This window comes from Cyprinodon variegatus, unplaced genomic scaffold, assembly GCF_000732505.1.
Source record: "Cyprinodon variegatus isolate N-32 unplaced genomic scaffold, C_variegatus-1.0 Scaffold98, whole genome shotgun sequence".
Classification (NCBI taxonomy): Eukaryota; Metazoa; Chordata; class Actinopteri; order Cyprinodontiformes; family Cyprinodontidae; genus Cyprinodon; species Cyprinodon variegatus.
The window spans coordinates 1,501,623-1,519,136 of NW_015150551.1; the positions used below are offsets into that span (position 1 = coordinate 1,501,623).

General features: G+C 38.2%; 1 protein-coding gene across 3 annotated transcripts in view; it reads left to right on the forward strand.

Annotated features, from left to right (window-relative positions):
* The window catches only part of LOC107084380 (MAGUK p55 subfamily member 6-like), a 32,665-nt gene that overhangs the window by 3,179 nt on the left and 11,972 nt on the right, over nucleotides 1-17,514 (forward strand). For all 3 annotated transcript variants that reach the window (XM_015374188.1, XM_015374186.1, XM_015374187.1), the window contains exons 2-3: nucleotides 9,964-10,018; nucleotides 14,835-15,094. In XM_015374188.1, the coding sequence (XP_015229674.1) occupies nucleotides 14,971-15,094 (124 nt within the window). In that variant the 5' untranslated portion in view covers nucleotides 9,964-10,018; nucleotides 14,835-14,970. The remainder of the gene's footprint in view (nucleotides 1-9,963; nucleotides 10,019-14,834; nucleotides 15,095-17,514) is intronic.

Sequence of the window (17,514 nt, forward strand, 5' to 3'; positions counted from 1 at the left end):
GGCTCGGCCGATAAATCGAGAAGGTCGTGCGTTAAGACCAAACGCAATCTGAGCGTCACAGCATCTGATTTGCAAAGTCTGGGGTGGATGACCTCAAGCAACATCAACCTGTGGCATGTTCTTGGGGCGTCTGAGCATTGTTGGTGTCTGAGCATTGTTGGTGTCTGAGCATTGTTGGTGTCTGAGCATTGTTGGTGTCTGAGCATTGTTGGTGTCCGAGCATTGTTGGTGTCTGAGCATTGTTGGTGTCCGAGCATTGTGGTGTACAAGCATTGTGGCGTCCGAGCGTTTTGGCGTCCGAGCATTGTGGCGTCCGAGCATTTTGGCGTCCGAGCATTGGTGCATCAGAGCATTGGCCCATCAGGGTGTTCGACACTCGGTTTCAGAAATCTGAATATTTTCAGTTTGACATGGAGCCTCAACCAATCAGAAAATATAATCCAGGATGTTTCTCGGAGACAGATGCTACATTCTAGCTGTGATTGTTTCTACAGAGCTGTAATGAAATTTAAATAAATAATTATAAAGGGGTTAATTTCCCCAGGTTTTAAAAAGCCAGGAGAATTTTAGGCAGTATTTAGTCAGGTAAACTTCCAGATCTTGCCGGACCAATGATAGGACAGGAGGCACAGCTTTACCATGCATCACTCTAACTCCAACAGCTTAACATGCTTCAGGGACTAAAAAAATACTAAAGCAGAGTGTGTCGCTTGGAGATCCTAAGTCACATCTGTAGTTATCTGATTGGCTCTAACCCGATGATGCTGACCCTGTTAGTCCCGCCTTTAAAATCGAAGCTCATCCAGCTCTTTGCAAGACTGATAGGCTGTGTAAAAGAATGGCTGGCAAGGCTAGGAGAATGGTCTAGCACACTGCTTTTCTTATGCCTTAGACAGGCTCTGACAGCACTCAAATAACCTCAGGCCCTCCCTGCTCAGAGGAGACCGGTGCCACTTGGCTGGGGTTATAAGCAGTTTAGCTTTTGGCGAGTTATGCAGAGAAGTCACTGGATGTATTGTGACATCCCTGGGGATCCTTTCTGAGAGGGACCGTCTGGGCTATGGGACCATTGAGAGTGGATCGTGTTGCATCCATATTTGGTTTGATGTTTTTGTCTTTCATAACTAGTTTTGTTTATTCAATTACATCAAACAAAAGAAGGATACAGAGACTGAACCAGCCCAGTGCATTAGAGTAATTGCCCAGCCTCTGAGGTTTAATATCCAGCGAGAGTTTTTCCTTTGAAGCCAGGGTGACCTTTATTGTTGCCAAAGTAAGATGAGCGAGCCTTCCCATGCCCTTATGTGTTTCCTTCCTGTCAGCAGGATGGAGGAAAACACGAATTTCTAGTCGGAGACATGCCCTCAACTTGTGTGGGAGCATATGGGAGTGAGCCAGTCAGGGACAAAATCCAACATGCTGGAGCTTCTTCTTTTCTATTATTCATAAAGTGGAAGAAAGGCGGTGAAAAAGAGGAGGAGGAAAACAGTCAAACCCTTTGAAGCATGGACAGCACATTTCTAAAAGACCTAATATGTCCCCTGTCCAACACCAAGCAGGCTCTTCTTCCCTATGAACTTTATCAATACCGCCTCCTATATAATCAGCTGGTGAGAAGACACACAGCTAAGGCACCAACGATACATTTGAGGTTTTTCAGTTACTGCCAGAGGCTAGACAGCTGGTTCACTCGAAGACATTAATCAATATTAGAAAAATACAGAGGCGGACCTTTGGAAAGCCATCAAAGAGGCCGATTAGGGCCTCTGATTAAGAGAGACTGCACATCAAAGATTTTGATTTTATTATTTTATCTGTTATTTTCTTATATTAAAATCATCTATGCAGATTTATTATCCAAACAGTAACTACATAAATATGAAAGAGACACGCACATTTACAAACAAAACTAAAAGAAAATACAGAAAATAAAAACCAGTCTAGGTGGAAAAAATATTTTAAATTCGTTTATAAACTTTATGTGACCTCTTCTATAAATTGTATGCATAGTCTGGGTGTGGAAAGAAAATCTATTGGTTTTCTCGTTGTTTTGCCATCATCAAAACACAGTCTAAATGTAGGTTTTCAATAAAATTATATGTAGGCCTTTAAACTGTTTTGATTGTATCTAGAAAGCCCATCATTTAGTTCTCAGTTGACATAAATACAGCAAAATAGGAGGTAAATATCCAGCTTGACTCTCTGAAAAAGGAGGGATCAAGGTTAAAGATTACAGAAAATAAGTATGCGTTAAATCAAACACTTCTTATATCACGCAAAGCCACCAATTGATCAATAAATGTCAAGTTTTCCCTCTGGAAAAGGATCACAATCTTAAAAGATTAAAATTCTTTCTCACAGGCATAGACTCGTATAAGAACCTCAAGGTTTAAAGAATTTCAGTCAAAACCCAGTAGTATTGCCGAAGACATGGCCTAGCTACTGACATGTAGTTAAAGCTTCACAATGATTTCAATTAATAATAATAAATGGGATGAAAGTCATAAAACAAGTCATCCTAAGGCACTTTGCAGAGATACTACCAAGCTTAATTGAGCATGAAGTAATATCAGAGCTGCATAGAGTACCCACAATTTTACTCAAGTAGGAGTAGCAATACTTTAGCATTTCTTTACTCAAGTCAAAGTAAAAAGTAGTCATTCAAGAAATTACTCAAGTAAAATTGTAAAGTATTATGTAAAAATGCTAGTTGAGTACTGAGTAATAGTTGGATAATAACATCAGATATAATGTTTCTAATTGATGCTGGCAAACAGACTTTATGTGCAATTTCTGGCATTTTTAAGACTCAAATGTCTAAAGAATATAAATTAATGTCATGAATATACAAGAACAAATTTGTGCAAAATAAATACTTTTACCTTTTTTTTTTTTTTTTTTTTTTACATATAAGCTAGATAACTAATCCTTGCAATGAAAGCTGTATATATGTTAGGACATGGTACTGAACTACTATTGGGATAGATCAGATTACTCAGTATTCAGAGATTTTTTTCAATTAACAGAAGTGATACTTTATAAGAATATTATTCAAGTAGAAATAAGAGTATGGCATTTCTTTCAAATTTTTACTCAAGTAAAAGTGACTGAGTAAATATAACTAATTACTATCTACCTCTGAGTAATACAGAGCTGCCCCTACCCTACCTGTTGCTGCAAACCGCTGGTCAGGAGTCTAAAAGATTGCTGCTGTGCTTTTTCTTTGCTCACTACAGACATTGAGTCAGGTAGTATGTAATGTGTTTGATCATGGCGGGGAAGCAAGTGTAGGGCTACCCAACCCTCTGAGTTATCTTAGAGGAATGGGTAGACAACATCTGGCAAGTTCAGAACGACATTGCTGTCAAGCTGAAAGCCCAAATAGTTCACCAACTCAAAAGTTAGTCCTCATTTCTTCAGCCGGCTCATTGCAGTAACCGGTGGGGGAGGGGAGCACTTTATAGCCCCAATGACACTACCTCTTTGAAGCCGTGCCGAGAGCGGTCCGAGCACGGTAACAGAGATAACTGTTGAGTGTAAATGGAACGCAAACTGAACTGGACACAACCAAACCGTGCTAAACTAGAACTAGTTCAACAGTAGGGCTCGACGGTTGTGGTTCGGTTCTCTGATAACAAAAAGTACATGAACAGACCGCTTGAACTCCTATTTACAGTCAGCTTCTTGTAGTCGGCGGTAATGCACGTCAGTAAGCTGCTTGCCAACCGCCGCAAAACAGAAGAAGAACTGTAAACAACAATCGAAATCTACTCAACATTACATTAAAAAAAAAAATGACTTCAAAAGAGCGTGGTGCGACCTGGGATGATGCAGAGACTGAGGCTCTTAGGATGCTAGCTGAGGACGCTATCCAGGTGATGTTGGTCGGCACAAAACATAATCACAAAGTTTTCCTACTAGATAGCAGTAGATCCATATATCGTCACTAGGAGGCGAGGAAACGTGCTTCCGTGGTGTCTAAACGGTCATAAGGAAAAGAACTCTCCAGAGTTAACTGATCCAAGCTCAGTCAGAACTCGGCACAGATCGGTTTTCAGAGAGTAGTGTAAATGGGGCGTATTACGTCATTTACCAAACAGCTAAACCTCTGGTTCTCTTGGCATCTCAATAAAAGAACTTTAAGCTATAGAGAAAGTTTAAGCAGCCTATGAAAAGGTAGTTTTTTTTGGCCATTGGCTGTTAGTGAACGACCTTCGCCTCCTTTCTGCTGTTTAAGGACCTGACAAGACAAACCCATTTGTATTCACCTCATCTTTTCCCTCTATTTGGTCTTTTTCCAATACCATTACTGTTTCCTTTCTCTAGCAGACATCACAGAAAATCACTTTTCTTATCTTTAAACTTTTCAGTCATGTTAAGTGCTGTTGCATCAATGCGCCTCCCGTCCCCTCCTCCCTGTTTTTTTACACTAATGATCACTTAAAGCGGCCGTGCGGCTATGAAAGAAGCAGACAGCGCCATGTGGCGGCTCAGATTATGTCGCACAGTGCTCATTATGGAGAATCCTGTGCGACTGCTGCTGAAAGGCTTTGGCCAGCTGATATGCCACCAGCTGGAACATCACCAGGGAGGAACTTGGGGTCCTTTTGGCGTGAAGCCTGCTCATGAAAAGACATTTATTGAAGTAAATGATGTTAATTTAGATTTCAGCCTCAAATAATGACTCCAGAGAAAGGTTAAACAGAGTTGGATTCTCATTATTTCTGATACATTAATGAGAAACTGTATGAGCTGACTGCTAAAATAATGGACTAACTGTTGGTTTGAGAATATTATTAAATATGTATGTTGATTTTGATCTGCTAAGATGACCATCTTAAAGGTAGCAGTGTAATCCTCTTATTCAGCGGCTGTGGTAACGCAGGGAGTGACCTACATAGGGTATGACTAGAGGCAGCGGGTGATGGGTGAGAGGCATGACGGGAAGGGCTTGGCCAAGGGGATGAGAGCTCATATGAAAAGCCAGCCAGAGTGATACATGCTCACAAATGCAAAGTGCTTTAATAATTACATATTGCAGTCTTTCAGATGGGAAGCTGTAAACTTTGCTCCTCCGGGCTGGAGAACATGTTCAGATATTCTCTTGCATCCCTGGAGGACATTTGAATGCTCAGATTTCTTCTTTGTGATTACTAAGCCGATAAAAAAGAGCTGCTATTTTCAGCATTTTGGGTTAAAAGTCCCACGGCAACAAATACCAGTCATCTAAGAGAATAGAGAATCATAGAGGACATTAACCTTTGGAGCCTTTATACAGGGCCATCCACTTTAGCTGGTGGAAATTAAAGTCTTTGAAATGTAGTTTACTGCAACCATTTTGCATTGAGAAACCATTTATTTAATTCCCAATGTCGATAAATAATTGTTTGCAACCAACAGATCTTAAACTTAACCTATTGATCCATAATCTATACCAGCATTATGAAATAAAAATGTGATGCTTTGTTATAGGTTTATTAATGTAATATAATTAACCAAGTCTGAGAATTTTAGTAATTTAATTGAATAAACATATTATGAGTACTGGAACGATAAACGTTCCATTTGACACAATACATAAGATATGGGAGTACTAATTAACAATATGAAGTACGAAGCGCATTCACATCAGCGTATTTATTCTCTTTATTTACAATTGAGAGGCTTTTGGAGGTTTTTTTTAGTATTATTTCTGTAATGTGGGCTTTCCAGGATAATTTATTGTCCTAAAAATAAATGTTCAGCTACCATTTCACTGTTACTTCAGTGTTATTCATGTTAAGTGATAATTATTAGCCTCCATCCGCTTTTTATTTCATTAAGTTCCTTGTTCACACTACAGATGAGCTCATTATACTTATCACTACTATAAAATAAGTTTGTGTCATCTATATAGAGTATAAGTTTTAGTAATTGAGACACATTAAAAGTATCATTAATATACGTATTGCCTCAACTCAGACCCCTGAGGTACACATTTTCATCCAGTTTGTCTTCCTTTGGTCATGTGACAGTGATGCAGCTCAGGATTATGGGTGTTTAGCTGAAGCAGAGATGCAATGTTAGCACTGGGGATGTTTTTTTTTTTTATTCATGGTGTCAAATGACTAGGAAAATATGTCTCATAAAGTTTCAAGACATTTTGGTTATCAGCCACAACATCAATAGAAATATTTATAGTAATCATACTAGTGCATCCCTACTTGGTGTTTAAAGGTTGGTAATGATGTCATGCAGTTTAACAATGTTTAACAATGTGTTTTTTTTGGAGTCGTTAAAAGGGGCTTTACACATATTCATCTTTTAGTATTTGTTGCTTTTAAACTTGTCTTTGTGTCATTTGATTGAAGCACACCGTTCTAATTAAAGGCCCAGTAAAGTTGGACAAAAGCCTCAATTTCACATTAACGATGTTATACAGAAAATACTTTTCTTAACTTGCCTGCCAGAAAAGCAGTTTTTTTTATGTTATCTAGCTGATGTTATGTACACCCAGGGTCCCTGAGACACTGACAGTCTTCTCTAGCAGTGAGATTTAGGGATTTGAAGTCATCTTAGGCCAGAAGGAGTCAAGTCATATTTATACCCCAGCAAAACAGGAAGTCATGGATTACGAAAAAAAAGAATTTTCTTGTAAATCTAATATATTGGAAAAGAAATAAAATGAAAAAACACTTGCTAACATGTATTGTAACCAGATTGTGCCATTTGGAATTTAATACAAAAATTTGAAGGTAAAGGTAAGCAAGGGATTTCTCCTGACAGAAAGAAATGCCAAGCAGCCAATAAATAGGTCTACTCAGTGTTTGATAATACCTATCAAAGCAAAGTCCAGTCACAAGCTTTATTTTTATTAATTTTTTTTGCTTTTGTTTTAATATTTTGCATATGCACATGCATATCTGAGTCAAACAGCTGTGATGCTTTGAACAAAAACATACTCTCTGATCCTCCCTCATAATCCCTCTCCCAGGAGCTGTCCATCATTTGAGTGCCTGGCAACCAGGGGCATCCAGAGGGCTTTCGTTGGCTCCTTTATTCAGCCAATGGCAGCCAGAATTGCAAATTCCACTTTTGTTTTCTTCTTCTCTCTATATCTGTCCCAGGAGGAGGTATGGGGATCCATCAGAAGCCATGTTGATATCTGAGTAGCTCCAGCAACATGGCTCTGTGGAAAATAAATGAATTGGATAGTTAAAAATTAAGTCCTGTAAATGTTGCATGCAAATGGGCTCTTTCATTCAATTCTATGTATGTTTCAAAGGGAAAGCTAAATTTCCCCAAAGTTCGCTTGGGAATTTACTTGGCAAAATGTTAGTTGGTGTTGTTAGTCAGTACAAACTGATGACAAAGTTGTTAAACCATCACTCCTGGCTCCCTTTTTTTCTCTTGCAAAACTCTCTCATGTTCTCCCTCTCATCCTACTTGGACTTCAGAGGCTTTTCCCTCAGCACGGTATAATCTTTAAGGATTGTTCTCTCCTTTTTTCGAGACTGCCTTTCATGTGTTCCTTGCTCCCTTGCTCTGAATTTCTCCCTAGACTCCCTGACTGAAAATCTTCCAGCTCCTCTGCCCATTCTTATTCACTCCCAATAATGGTTTCTGCCCTTCCTTCCTCTTTCTCTGCTAAGTTTTTGGTCCTCCCTTGCCTTTTGGACCTTTGACTGGTTCCTCTTGGCTCCTGCTCTGTGGAGCGGATGATTTGTGGAGGAACTGTTTTGTGGTTTCTGCCTCCATTAACATTCCTCTGCAGGATATCTTTCACCTCCAATACACTTGCCCAGCATGATCTTAATCCTTGTTGCATAATCAGCAATACCCCTTACCTCCTTCAACAAGGGACGAGTTGGTTCGAGCTAAATGAGAAGAAATGTCTATAAATTTAAAAAGTAAACTTTCAAACAACCAACTCTGATCCTTTGTTGAACAATGCTTTTTTGCTTGTTCTTTGGTCTCCTAAATATTCAGAATGTTGTAAGTTGTGCCCACAGAACAGCTAATCTGAAACGGTGAAGTTATTAGTTTTAAATAATTTGACTTTATTGTTTTCCATGATCGACTGTTTTAAAACTGTATTGACTCTGTATATATTGTAGCTATCAATAGCTATCTTGGTTTTTTGGATTAAAGCAACAGAGGCCACTGAACAGTGGCACCTTCAGTGGTTTACTTCATGCATCATAATAAGGCTGGCCTACAATAATACATAGTTAAAAATATGCATCAATCAGTACTCAGAGAGGTAAGGAAAGAACAGAAGACTAAATCTGAGGTTCTGCTGGCTTAACTTGTCTCATTTAGGGTCAGAGTTTATTATTCAACCATAAGTAAAAGGAAAGTGGCAAACTCTCCTTAGTTTTGGAAAATGATTCTATGAATTACTGAGACAAATAGGACTTTTTGGAAGGTATGCATCTGGTTACATGTACTGTCAAACTAACTGAGCATTTAAAAATATATAAGCATACGTACTCTCTGATGATGTTGGACAGCTTTTCTTTCTCAAACCATATGAAACCATACTTTCTAGTCTCTGGGAGACAAACTATGAAAGTATGGCCATCAATTCATGACCTTAAGTTGGGTTAGGGAGCAAGATAATACGTAAAGCACACCAGTCGGCTCCAGCATCAAAACTTTTTTTTTTTTTTTCTATTGGTGTGCTTTGACTTTAAATTGGTATTAAAGAGAATTCTCAAAATATTGTAACTGAATTCAAAAGGGTGGCACAACCACTCAAGAGATGTTAATGTCGATATATTGCATTACATCCCTGACAATCGTCAGGACCCTTGAACCAAAACCAAGATAGCGTGGGTGATGTGTTTTGTCGTACACAAGCTTGCAAATATTATACAACCTATAATCAAGGCAGGAGAATAATGAGAAGGGATTTGTAAACAAAAGCTTTTAGTCTATGATCTAACCCATTGCAACAGATGGTAATAAATGGTGATTTTCTGGCTGGTGATGAACTCCAGTGCTCTGTGGTAGACTGTATTTAGTCTCTGTAATCTGTGTATATATAAATATTGTGTGGCTGTGATCAACAAACTTGGAAAAATGTCTCCTCCTGGTCTAAGAAAAGGCATGACATCCATTCATCCAGAAATGTCTTGTTGCTAGCAATCATTTGGAGCAGACTTTGGACATGCTTCCACTTATGACAATGTTTGAATTTTTATTGTTAAATGCTCTCCTTGATCTCTGACTTATTTTATATTTATTGTTTATTTACCACCCTTTCAACACCATTGTGTTGTATAGAATTTTTTTTTTTTCGAGTTTTTACAGCACTTTTTGACAGTTGGCTGACAGGAATGGGTCGCCCGCATCAAGGACTAAGCCCTCCGTACATGGGCCGTGCGCACTTACCACTGTGCCACTTGCATGCAATATAGAGGTATTTTGAATAGATGTGTAACTGTGCCTCTCACTCAATGAACTCCACCTCCCACAGGGGAGCAACCCTGTGAGGAGAAATGGTTAAAGACCATGGATGGCTATAACAAATGTCAGGATTTTCTAAATGAACACTCCACTCTCAGTGAGCAAAGCCGTATGAAAGCGATCCTATAAAAATCGATTTTTAACTCGTAAACCTCTGTCCAGTAACTACTGAAAATGAAAGCTGAGACTTTACCGAAGGGAGAAGATGCACACTGCTTTGTCAATACTTCCAGAAAATAGGGGCTTTTAAGTTTGTTGACGCTAGAGTGCCAGCTGATGATGCAGACATGCTTGAATAGCTGAGCACAATCAGCTGCTTCAGGTTTGTGCTCATTGTTCTTTGGACAGGCCAGTGACTGACTGACCTTCTACTGTTAAGAGTTGATGTTGATCAATGAAACAGATAATCCACCAGGAAAAATATTTATTCTCCGTTTGTCTGATTAGTTGGTTTGTCTAAATGTTCATGTTGGTGTGTATCAGGAATACATCACAATGTGTCTTTTTCTGCAGGTATTCACTGAAATGATGAGCAGCCTGTAGGACTGGACTGTGCAAAGTGCCAAAGGTAAACGCATCTCTATCACCAAACAGAGTGGATGATTTGAGAAAATGAATGCAAATTCATATGATGTGACAGCTCAATGGACAAATTAGGGATGCACGATATTGGGATTTTGGCCAATATCCGATATGCCGATATTTTAAAACTCATGTAGCCAATAACCGATATCGATACCGATGTTAAAGCTGGACAAAAATAAGTAGTCATTGAAAATAGCAGTTTTGTTATCCATTTCTGACACTTTGAAAAATAATATACTCAAATATATTTTCATATGCTGATATCAAATTGATTTTTAAAAACGCGGTATCGATCTATTTTACTTTTTAAAATCTCGTGAAATTTCATCGTTTTGTTACAAACTCTCGTGATATTTTGCAAATTCTTGTGAGATTTTGTTAGTAAAATAGATCGATAACGCGTCAATATATCAAAATATAAAAATATGGCAAAATTTCGTGAATTTTCGGGGGATTTCGTAGCATAACGATGACATATAGCAATATTTCATTAGTAAAAGAGATTGATATGGTGTTTTTAAATGGCAATATATCAGCATATGAAGATATTGTGATATTTTACTGTATTATTATTTTTTCCCCGTCTTTAGAAGTTTTTAAGTCTGTAAAAAAGAAATTTTTGAGGAAGAAGAAGTATTTTTTTTTTTATTTTTTTTTTAGACCTTAGAAACTCAGAAGCTGATCAAATATCGGGTTAAATATCGGTGGGGTGGCCGATGTCCGATATTCAGTTTTAAGGCCGATACAGGCCGATACCGATAGGGGGCCGATTATATCGTGCATCCCTAGGACAAATAGATGCCTCTGAAGTTCAAGTATATTCATTACTGCAACTAATATCTGTGGGTACAGTAATGATGAGTTATTTGCTAAAACAAATTCCTGTATGACTTTTGTTGTAGCGAGCAGTTTTCATTTGTATGTTCATAATATTTAGTTTAAGTTTTACCAAAGCCTCACTCTGTGATACATATTTATTACCAGTTGGAGTGAAGAGTTACTCGCCATGCATGCTTAGATGTATATATTCAAAAGGTATTTAATAAAACAGCACATGCTTGCTTTTCAACTTCAAGTTTGCGTGTGTAGGCACAGCTGAATTTAAAATGCATGCAGCAGGAGCTGTCCAGCTGTGTGTGCTGCAACGCTGTATTCTCATGACGTCCTTGCATCTTCGCTTGCTTGTAGATGTAATTTAGTCTTTTGAAGTGGGTAAACGTGGCAGAAAGGTTTTACCAACAGATAGCTATGAAAGAGGAAGAGACAGTAACTGTAATCCTTTGCTTTCGTGGCCGGATTAAAATCCTGGGTCCAAACATGGGGGAGGGGTTCACTGGTAGGTTTAAGGATGGGTTGGATTAGAGCCGACAGATCTGCTCGTTGCACAGCTGTGTTACTATGGCAGGAGTTTGGTGGATGATGGAAGGGAGGAGCCTTTTGTCGATTCTTCACGTCTTTTCCTATTGTAGTTGGCACTTTTTAAGTCTAGTATTTTAAAATCCTTATGAGCATCGGATAAACTGATTTAATGGTTGTGTGCAGTCTGCTGTAATTGCAGAGCTAGCAACAAATTAAACAACCAGCTAGATTTTAAACCACAATCCCTCCACCTAAACAATAAACCAAACAAAGCTGGTCAACGAACCAGCAAACGAAGCATCTGATAAGCCAATTAATTACCCACTAATCACCAATCTGACCAACCAGTGGAATTACTAACTAACCATGGTCAAGGATGCCTTAGTTTTCAATTTATTTTGGAATTACTATGTTTGTGATTTATCTTATCTGACTGGTATTAGTACAATGGCAAAAAAAAAAAAAAAATGCCATATTTGGATGCCAGATTACAGAACCAAAAATCACCTAGCTGATTTCTACCCCCCACCTTCCACTTAACTCCCATGGGGTCCAAACTTGGTGACCTTCCTTGCATTAGGTGGACTCCCTGTAGCTTTTTCAGCCAAGCTCCATTAATCACCAGGCCCTTGCCAGTGAGTCCTCCACCCCATTGTTGGTATGGTTCTGATAGGGGGGCTGCAGTCTTCCCTAATCAGGGAAAAACCCTTTTTTTAGTCTACAGTTTATCTAGGTCTTAGCCTGAAATAATGCATGTCAGGCTACAGAGCCAATAAGCAAAACCCTTGATTTACTGGCCAGTCTATATTTCATTCTTTACCTACGGCAATGAGAAACTGTTCTGATGATGGCCAAAGTAAGAGATCCTTTATGTAGCTTAAAGGGGCTTTCTTCATATCATTGATTTGCCCATTATGACAGTAAATCAACGTCCGCTATCGGGGAAGACTTGTCCACGTCAGAAAGGCGTCAATCGAGGTGGTTTGGCATCTCGTCAGGCTGGGCAAATCCCAATGAGAAACACTCTGAGGAAGACATAGAACTTAACAAAAGGACTATATCTGTTCTGGCATGAGGACAAAGCCCCTCAGAATGAGCTAGAGAGGGTAGTTGGGGAGAGGAATGTCTGGGTTTCCTGTTGGAGCTGTTTCCTTGTGTTCTGATTCTGGTTTAGCCAAAGACAATGGATGAGTGCATTGGTAGCAGTAAGCTGTGTAGTAATACTGGAAGATGAAAGACTAACTTGGCCAACTTTGTTACTCACTTCCCACCTGCAGCAGTGCGATAAAGAGGTTAATTATGATGTAATATGGTGTGGTTCTGATATTGGTAAAAAAAAACTATGTTTAAAAAATTCTTGAAACTGGAAAAATAAGACTTAACCCCAATAATACTAGAGATTATGAAAGGGGACGTGAGGTGTCTCTTGTGACGTACCGTCAGTCAGCTGGTTGAAAGAAGGTCCTACAATTTCCCCTTGCTAACAGCCAAGGCAAATTTAGATGATTGGAAATACTAGAAACCTGTTAAAACAACAACAAAATAATAATTATTAGCTGCATTAAAGCAACAGTGGGGTGTAGCCTGGCAAATTATTTGACAAATCAACAATCTAGTATCAGACTGTTTTACTTGTGTCACAATATAATTAGGTAATTAAGAAAAACGTATAAGCATTTTGTGAGTCCTCAAATTAACAACAAATTCATGTTACAGATAACAAACTGCGACTGTGTTATCATGTAATACAAAGTAGTACTCAAGCTCTGAAACATACTACCTTGTTTTTGTAATTGTTGTTCTGTGCTATCTAGCATATTTGCATAATAGCCATAAACCTTTATGGTTAGACTGAAAAGTGTTACTTACAAACATGCAGGTCAAACTTGGCACCCTGCTGAAGCCTGGAGGATTTGCTAAATGTTTAATTTGCTGACATAAACTAACAATCCTTACTTTTTTGTGCCGTTTAGCATTAATTGGCCATACTATGCCTATATAAAAACAAAGCAACAAAAAATATACGTCCATCTTTAAATGAAATTATATATGCCAAGCATGTGCCCTGATAGTGTTTACTCTGTTCTTTTTGAGCCTGAACATAATTTTTGCACCATATGTGGTCAGCAGACATTAACATTGCTGTACGCCGTCACCATCTGCTGGCAGCACTTATACACGCATCCATCAACTTTGCAGCTTCTGCAACATCAGCTCCAGTGAGCACTTGTGTTCATATGATATTGTTAGCATTTTATTTCTTATCCTTCTTGGCATTAAATATATTATTGTTTGTTTCATGCTTGATCTGACTTTCCCTATCTTCCTTTCACACCTCCTCTGGGCTTTGCTGACATGCTTGGCACTCATGCACAATACTGTATAACCAATCAAATGATCTTGTTATATGAAATACATTAAAGGCTTAAGTTTACTTGTAGATAGAGCAGAACAAAAGTATAGAATAGCCAACAGGGCACCACAATTTAATCAAAAAGTCTTTGTATGAAACCAGAGTGAGCTACTGGTGAAGAAATTTGTAAGGTAATTTTTTACTAAGGCCCTTCAGAGCATAAACTGCCTGTGTAAAATTGGCAAATGAGACTCCAGTTGAAAGCCTTTGGCCATTAAAGTATTGTTTCTTCTAACTTTCTGTATTTTTACTTAAGTGGCTTTCTTTTCTCATTGATGAATATATGATACCAAAAAGAAAATGAGATATCTTCCTGGTGTAAAAATATGCCATAGAAGAATCCCAAAGCCAGTATGTTGCCCGGAAATATTTGAGAATGAGAATGCAGCTCCAAAATTGTGATTAATCTTTTTTTTAGAACTTCAGTATTTCCTGTTAATGAAAATTATTATTGCAAATACTTTCGTCCTGTAGTAGCAAGAAGCCATGAAGAATGACAAAAAAAGGAGGAAAGTAGTAGGAATGTAGGGTCAGCCCCCTTCACTCAAACTTATGTAAGGTTACTTACATAATGATAAATTCAAGTAAGTGTGTGTGTGTATGTGTGTGTGTGTGTGTGTGTGTGTGTGTGTGTGTGGGGGGGGGGGGGGGGGGGGGTCTTGCCTCCTCAGTCAAAATGAGAAGGGTGACTTGCTTCGGGTTAGGGCGGGGGATCCACGAGGGTGCTCCAGCAAGCGCAGCAGGAGAGGATTGTGGGATTATGTGTTTCTGTGTGTGATCAACAAAAAAAAGGAGGTGGAGTTGAGTATGAGAAGGTATTAAAGTCGGAGTAGAGCAACGGGATAGACACACACTGAATTGGTCATCTTTCTTTTTCCTCATCAGTCTCCTCTCTTGTTTAGAGATATCGCCTGATGATAATCCCCCAAAATTTCCCTTCATTTGTCTCATATTCTTTACCCTCTGTCCAGAATCCCTCTTTTTTTCCCTCACTATTCTTACTTCTGTTTTTTTTTTTTCCTGACAGGTCAGCAGTGCAGGAAAAGACAACTGAATATTTGAAAACAAAGGGCATAGTTTGCTACTACTGGTGGTTTACCAGTGGGTCGGCTTAGCATTTTTGTGGCGGTTAGAAGGAAAGAAGAAAGGAGGAGGACTTGGCTATGGTCACAACTATGGACGATCCTTGTCAGAATGGGGTGCAGGAGGAACCGATGCCCTCAGCACAACCTGCCGCTGAGGAGCCCACTGCTGTGCAGTCCTCTCAAGGAGCGGAGACGTCTGGAGGTGAGAAAAGAGGAAGGAGGAGGCCGGCACTCTTATTCTTCCTCGTGCTCTTTAGTTTTAGAGCGTTAAAGAGTTTTTTAAAAAAAAGCTTTATTTAAGATATGTGCACACTTAAAGCAGCTACGCTTCCAAAACGACAGACCTGCATTGAAAAATTGGTCACTTGTGCTTTAGTCAACAACTTATTATCTCTTTTTTTTTTTTCTTTTTAATAAACTTTAACTCAGATGTAGTTTCACATTGTGTATTGGTTTAATTCACTGAGCAAAGGGGACTGTGGCAGTAAGGGCATTTGGTGTCAAAACTTTGCTAAATCTGATGAGCAGGTTATAATGACCTGCTGTGGTGACCACTGAATAGAGGAGCAACTGAAAGGACACAAACAAACTTTAGTGAACGCTAACTGAATGGATCAGTTTCTGATCATTTGGTCTAATTGGTCAAATTTTTTCAGGTAAGGAATAAAAAAAAAGAAATAAAAAAGGAAAAACAGGGTATTGTTGTTCTACAGATGCTTAGTATGGGCAAATGGTCATCATTCACTTTGTTTTAAAAACAAGACTTAAGGTTTGGACTGGGTTGAAAGGGTTTTCTCTAATAATAAAATATAACAACTGAAAATGAGATTTAAAGAAGATATGTCAGCTTTTTTTGTAACTCAGCCCAGAAATTCAGGAATCTGTTTGTGCAGGAATTCAAAACAAGCTACAATAACCTGTTTGCATTAGTGGACAGGCTTTTCATCATTCAGACTTCTTTGGTATGAGCCGACCATCATCCCACATATTGACTTCCTGAGTTCTGTAATCATAATGCTAACAGAACCATGTTCCACTTTGGATATTATGTTCCTTTCTTTAATTTTCCGGTTTTGTGTCAAACACACATTTTTAAATCAGACGAGTTAGTGTTTTTTTTTTTTTTTTTTTTTAAGATCATGTCATTCTTTTAATTTCAGAGAAACTTCAGTTTCTGTCTTGTTTTCTGCTCTGGATCTCATGCTGCCTTCTCCTGACTGATACATTTGCACAATAAACAAAAATGTTTTTTTAGAAATAACAGCCTTCAGAGCCTTTGTAGAATGGAAATGCTACCAAAAACTGCTTTACAAATATATTAATGTATTTTTTGCAAACATGAAACAGGTTATTGCCTGTATTTTTTTTATTTTTCTATTAGTTTTTGTTATTGAGTTATATAAGACATACACTTTAGGAGGTAATGGAAAAAATAAATTAAATAAACCACCATATCTTTAACTTTCTTATTCATTTTAATATCCAGAACAAATAAAAGTGCAATAATGACAACAAGAATAACTCACAAATGTACATTTTGTCTCCTATTTTTCATGTTGAGTACTGACATTAAAACCTGTAGCGCTTTATAGCCCAAAACAGCTTTATGGTATTCCATATCTCTTATTGTCTGTTTTGGTCACATAATAGACAGGTGTTCATATTGATAGTATAACAAATTGCTTTTGATGACAAAAGATGTTTGATATTTTTTCATATTTCATATTCTTTTCCCATTAGAAGTTAAAGGGTTTTGAAATGGTTCATCATGCTCTATTTGTTTACACCCTAGTGTTTTATAATGGCAGTTTAGATTTAAAGAGGAACTCATTTGGGGGTGTTCTTTTTGTGTTAGCCTAGCATTATCCTTAAGAGATAAACATTTAATTGGAATCAATTCACAAAACTACACTGAAGTGACAGTCAAGTCACATCTCTATCAATTTACCAATTATATTACAGTTAAGCATTGTGACTGGAACACTAGTCTTTGTCTTTGTCTGGTTTTGTCTTGCATCCTGAAAAGATAAATGCAGGGAATCTCTCCATTAGTATTCAGTGCACACCGTAAATGAGAAAAATGGTGATTTAAAGCACAGAAAAAAAGAGTCTATAATTAGGATAAAGGAATCAGTTGTAGCAAAAGTCCCTTTTTAGACTCAGAGCTCATCTTTCACAGCCTCTTGCAGCAGAGGCTTAGATTTCAGGGGAATACAAATGCTTAAGCATGCGGCTTTTTCTTAGTACCACTTCATCACTGGACAAACAGATTGTTGTGTTCTCATCGAGATGGGTTGTGTACTCATGCTGCGAACTGAGCAAACATTCCTGTGGTCGTGGACGTCATGACACTTACCTTAGTGAGCGGTTAAAGGTCAAAACAGAGAGCTGAAAATCCCATAAACATGTAAAGGACATGGCCATTTGGGTGTTTGCTTCCAGATGTGCTTTATTTCTGGTTTTTAGATTCCCCCTCAGACTTGTTTAAAGGCTTAATTGGGGTGTTTTGCTCCAGCTTTGTGTTTTGTATCTCTTTCATAACAATGTAAAACTCACTGCTTATAATTTATGGTGAATTATAACTGACTGTGGGAATCTGCACAATGAAATAAAGGTGTAGTT